Source organism: Mizuhopecten yessoensis, unplaced genomic scaffold (genome assembly GCF_002113885.1).
Source record: "Mizuhopecten yessoensis strain PY_sf001 unplaced genomic scaffold, ASM211388v2 hete_36179960, whole genome shotgun sequence".
NCBI lineage: Eukaryota > Metazoa > Mollusca > Bivalvia > Pectinida > Pectinidae > Mizuhopecten > Mizuhopecten yessoensis.
This window is the reverse complement of record NW_018485549.1, coordinates 1-5,826: the sequence shown is the minus strand read 5'-3', so window position 1 is coordinate 5,826 and position 5,826 is coordinate 1. Positions and strand designations below refer to the sequence as shown.

The 5,826-nt window shown below is 33.6% G+C and overlaps 1 protein-coding gene across 1 annotated transcript; it reads right to left on the bottom strand.

Annotated features, from left to right (window-relative positions):
- Positions 1-9: 9 nt before the first annotated feature.
- LOC110444837 lies at positions 10-5,501 on the bottom strand. The gene is made up of 2 exons (XM_021489194.1): positions 4,855-5,501; positions 10-4,466 (listed from the first exon to the last, which is right to left on the bottom strand). The coding sequence occupies exons 1-2, from the start codon at positions 5,050-5,052 to the stop codon at positions 3,921-3,923; spliced, it is 744 nt and encodes a 247-aa protein (XP_021344869.1). The 5' UTR covers positions 5,053-5,501; the 3' UTR covers positions 10-3,920.
- Positions 5,502-5,826: the final 325 nt, after the last annotated feature.

The window sequence follows — 5,826 nt, the reverse complement described above, 5'->3', positions numbered from 1 at the left end:
TTAGGTACTATAACTGTAAGCGATGACCCCGCAGTGTGACAGCAATATTCAGGTTTTGCGTTACTACTAAAACTGCGTGAAGCAACACAAAATTTACATGAAAGTGACCTCACCACACCAAGAGACTGTACAGGCTTGAATGCTGCCGAAATAGGCTATAAGAGTGCCAGTGTTGGAGAGTCCAACAACCAGTACCCATTCTAGAATCTTCTGTTTGGGTGTAGCTTTTCTAAAAAATATCAAACTGGAAAAGTATACAATTAGTATTTTATATAAAATAAATTTAAGGTGTGCATGTATGTAGCCTGTTCTAGCCTGATGTGTAAGGGTGTAGGTTCTGTAATAAGCTGTAGTAGAGCTGTATAGGACATAGAGTAGGGTATCTGTAGTACGCTCTACAATCAACTGAAGATGTATGTTTATATATGTGGGTTACAAAGAGACACTGTGTCAACTGAATACTGAATAAAAAACAAATATATTCTCTTAAAACATTCATTTACGACAGACAATTGTATGAAACATATATCAACCTAATGAAAAAATGTATCCTTTTACATTTTAACATACGCTTCCATTCACATTGAAAGCTTCCTTTTTAAATTGTATTGATAAAATGAATATTTGTAATGAAATCTTTAAGTATATAGTAAAAATTTGAACAAGAGTGACAATACATCAAAGATAAAATTAGACAAAATAATTAAGGGGACTTGCTATACATCATGATTTCCCTGCCACATCGTAAATTATACTGAGACAGATTACAACATTATACGATTATTTGCTCAGAGTACAACTACTCAGCAACCAAAGCAAGCAAGTAAACAGACGATATCACATATCATGGCCTCTTATTCAACAAAATCTACCTCCTAAGATTGAGTTACATTTTACACTTCTGACAAATCTGATCACTGTACCAGAATATATCTAATTGATTTTGATAAAACTTTGTTCAAATAAAAGGCTTTATCTTCACATGCAGCTACGAGAATGATTTCCTATTTTGTTTAACTAAGATCAAAAGACAAAATAAATCAGATATCTGATTCTCAACGTTTGACTACAAGCTTACAGGCAAATCTTAATATCCAGTACAATATACATCAACAGTAACATAAAATCATAATAACTGCAGGGTCTGTGTCATTTCATTTTGATTTTTATATATAAAATCTCTCATGACAAGCTGTTCAAATAAGTTCATTTTAGCCAGGTATTTTTTCTTACAGGTGCTGCAGGAGGTATCCATAAGTACTAAAAACTTCTAAAGTCCCCAAACAATCAGCTAAGGGTGGATGACATGGAGTGGAGTTATCTACATAAGCTACACGCTGACTAGTTTTCTGGATTAGGTACTGCAAATTAGGAAATATTGTATATCAAGTAATTTTGCAAGTGTCAAATTTCACTTTATTAACTTGGTGAAAAATTGCAAAACAATTGTGCAAACTTTTAATCACACATCAAAAATACCACACGCTGACCTAACAGCAATAGTATGGGGATAAAACAGTGAAAGTGTAAATGCAGAAATTTTAATTCTTTGCATTACACATAAACAACCCAATATACAGTATACCACATGAAAGTTTTGAAAAGTGTGTTTAAACAATACTGAACGTTTGAATTTTGGTCATCATATGTCTAAGCAAATGATATTATACTTGTCACATTAAGGTATGTTTCTACAATGTTTATTTATTAAAAAAAAGTATGACAGCAAAAACAATGATAGAGTCCTAATTTGCAGTATCTATAAACAATACAACATAAACTTATAGGGTTAAACAAAACTAACAGCAAGACTTGATCAAGCTGCATATAACAAAACAAAAAATAATAGCAAAATACATCTACATATTTATTGCATCTATGTGTTAGCTTAGATAAAAATTTAAAAAATGATACCATATTACATGTAATTAGCGCCCCTGCTTTGACTAAGTTCCCCTCCCCCACTAGACCAGTATTATTCATATGTTGTCTGATGGGTTGTCTTTCACATTGAATTAATATTGAAAATTAAATTACTGCTAGGCAGATAAGTGTTTCGAAACTTTTTTCAGAGTGAATATTGTTGAATGTCCCAACAAAATTTTAGTGAGAAATAAGCAAATTTAACAACTTTTTTTTCAAATACTGGAGCACTAGTTATGTTGAATATGGTATGTGACTTAGTGTTTTGAACATTTAAAATATAATTGGAATTAAAAGTAAACAAAATAAAAATTCATTGGATGTTTCCAAAAACAACTGTTTTTCATGATTAAACTGATCATGGCAAGATGTGATTTTGTTCAATGAAGAATGACTTGTAATTTATGACTAAGAAACTATCAAAGTTTCAATTTGATTTGAGCCTTTTCAAATAAAATCTATGACTAAATTTTCCAGAAAATTATGGTTGAGTTAACAGTTTCTTAACCCTTTCACCACTCTAGACCATAATGGGCTCATCCATTTTGATGCATGGTAGAGTCTATTTAAGTTACAGAGGGGTGAAAGGGTTAAATGATTTTGAACAAAATTGTTTTCAAACTAAATACCTGGAGAAGTGTTTCACTACAGTATAGGTAAGGATTGTGTACAGTATCTACACCTGTACAAATGTCATTGCATTTACCCCACATGAATACAATGTTTCCAGATTCCGGCGTAAACAACCTAGAACTGTAACTACATTGACTAAGCTTTACTAGGTCTCTAGATATCTCCACGGAGTAGAACACTTGAATTGATTTTGGTATCCATTATATCACTAAATGATGTCTGCAGTCGATGTTGTAGTTTCTCAGGCATGTTTCAATTTCTTTGTGAAAATCAAACTTATTTTCATAATCAGCTACAAAAATTTTGTATTTTCCCTATTACAGAAAAAATATTAATAAAGAAATGGATAAACTGATTTTATGCTGAGAATCATAAGCTGCCGAACTTGAAGACAACAGTCTAATTTTTTCTAGAACACAGAAAGAAATGTATACTAAAAAAAGCTTTTTAAAATAAATGTACATGGATGTATATTCATAACACAAGGGACTTTCTAAAACACATTTCAAATGATTTTAGGCATATATTGCACTTGTTGAGATCTTTCAGTCAGTGTTTTCAGGAAAGGAGAATTCTGTTTCAGGGGAGCTAACTGTTTAAGGTGTTGAAACATGAGAATGTGCGGTAAATATCAAATATTAAAACATTTTTATATAAAGAAAATTGATGTTGTTTTGTGGTCCCAGGCCATGCTTATCGGTTCAATCTTCTATCAGTATTTCTCCTATCTGGTCCATCATTGCCTCAACCTTAAACAGGACTTTTTCTCCCACAAACAACACTGACTGCTCCTCTGAACCAAAACGTCTAGTTAGAACTAGTAACACAACCAAGTACTTATATAATTTATGAGGTTGTAATCTTTCGGAAGGAAAGGAATTTGAAGAATTTTAAGCTACAGCAACACTATCTACATTATGCAAACAGCAAAGTAAAAAGCAAAAGAATTTGCAACACGATAAATATAAGGTAAAATGTTAGATCGTGTAATATAGTGTATGATATCATTACGCTATGGTCCGGACACCTTCCCACTCTGTCATTTAAAATGTAAAACAGTAAAAACATGTCTGTCAGATAAAATTGTTGAACGCACTAGGTATTACATAGAGAAAACAAAATCCCATCATAATAAAAGTTACAATATTATGTCTCTTAAAAAACTGTTATACTCACGGGTCAGCATAATCTCTTGAGTACATTAAATAAATGTTTACAGTCTTAAATGGCGAGAATCTTAAAAAGGGAAAAAACTTACACTTAAGTCTGGAAAAAAACGTCAAAGCCTTCCCTATGATACAATAATAATAACTAATAATATATTAGAAGGAATCAACTGTGAACACTATGAATGTAGTTGAGCGCTAGGACTCAGTGTGTCCATACTTGTGCTCTACCACAAAGTAGCACACCTCGCTATCCACCATCTCCTCATCCTCGTCCATGTTGAGGTCCTGCGACTCACGACTCGCACTCATGTCCATCATGGGTGTATCCACTATAGTGTCACTGTGGATGATGTCACGCGTAACCCTAATGGGCGGAGTCCGTATTGGCTCTGATGCAGGCGATTCACTACGACTATCTTCGGAAAACACACTGTCTACATCAGACGACATGACATCAAGCGCAGCTCCTTCAGAAGATGCCTTAGTTACGGAATTCCCTGAACTTTTTGCCACAAGTCTTTCATGTTCACGGGTGTATTGTGGGAATGAGGTCCCTGAGTGGCCAGACTTTTGGCCATTACTCGATTTCTGGCCATTAGCAGGTCCAAGGAACCAATCAGATCTCTGACGTAATCGTTCCAACTGTTTGCGCTTGACAGAATTAAATCTGCTAAGGCTTCCCTTAGGTGGAGGCTCTGTGGAACTGCTTTCATTTAAATTGTCTTCTAGTGATTTTGGTCTCTGGAAAATAAAACAAGATACAGTTATGATTATCATCCCATTGTTTCCAGTTAATACACCTTCCATTTCAAACCTGACTGTAATCTTTTAAAAGATCCATCAGACCTACCATAGGTACGATATACAGTTAAACATTTTTTTAACAAGTTATCTGCGGTGTGGAACTGTTTACCCTGTCAAGGCTGCTATAACATAACTATTTTATGATATATCAGTATGTTCTGTCTGCACTAATTCAGCAAATGTAAAATAACCATTTTTACAGTATCAGCCAAATATACCCTGTCCATAGATACTTGCCTCAACCCTATTCCCCTTACCAACCAAAGATATGCCTTACCAATCACAGATACTGGTATTTCAGTAAGAGTATCAGAGGTTCACTCACCTTGCCAATGTTACCAGGGGAGGGAGCTAATGACACTTCAGGGGCTGATATAGTAGAGGCGGCCATAAGGCGTGAGCAAGTCGAGTCGCCATCCTCGTCATCATCGCGCCGTGGGCACAGCAGATATTTTGGGTCCATCTCTGGTGAATGCTCTGGTGTATGACTGGGTTCATGTACACCCTCTCTCTGAGCATGCATCTCATAAAAACCTTCTTCAGATATAGCTGGAGACAAAGAAAGGGGAATTGTAACTGTTCCAAACTAACCATTTACTGATCATGTCAACATACAAATAATTACTCAATTATGGTAACTTATTTTTCGGTTTGTTTAGATCTGCCAATACTATAGAAAGTCTCTCAGTCATTGTTTAATGACATCTAAATATGTTTTAATTTAACCACTAACTGTGATGATTCAAAATTACTCTAATAATTTATCTTTATGTCCAAGTGTTTTCTTTTGATATTTTGGATGTGAATTAATTCAATTTCACTTACTACAAAATTAAACCTTATAACTAACTTTTCACCACATTGGAACAAAGTCTTGCTACAGAATATGTTAAAGACACGTTATATAGTTAGGGACATTAGGGTTAAATACTGGGCTAACACAACACTGATACAAAACAAGCATGCAAAACATAAAACTATATCTAGCTCATTTTGTATTATTTCACAAATGTTCCTTTATCTTATATATTTATAATTTATATATATATGATTTCTACGACATCATTTTCATTTTCAGTAATTAACTCATAGATATAGATACATAACAATACTGCTATATGATAACTAATTTGATTGTCTGCTAAAATGGGTTTTATTATATATATTTTTACTTTTAAGTAGAATGAAAAAAATTCATTCTAAAAGTCAATGTATAATTCAATATTTTTTTTGAACTGTTAAGTGTATTTCTATGATTTCCAAGAATTATAAACAAGAGGCCCAGAGGTCCTGTATC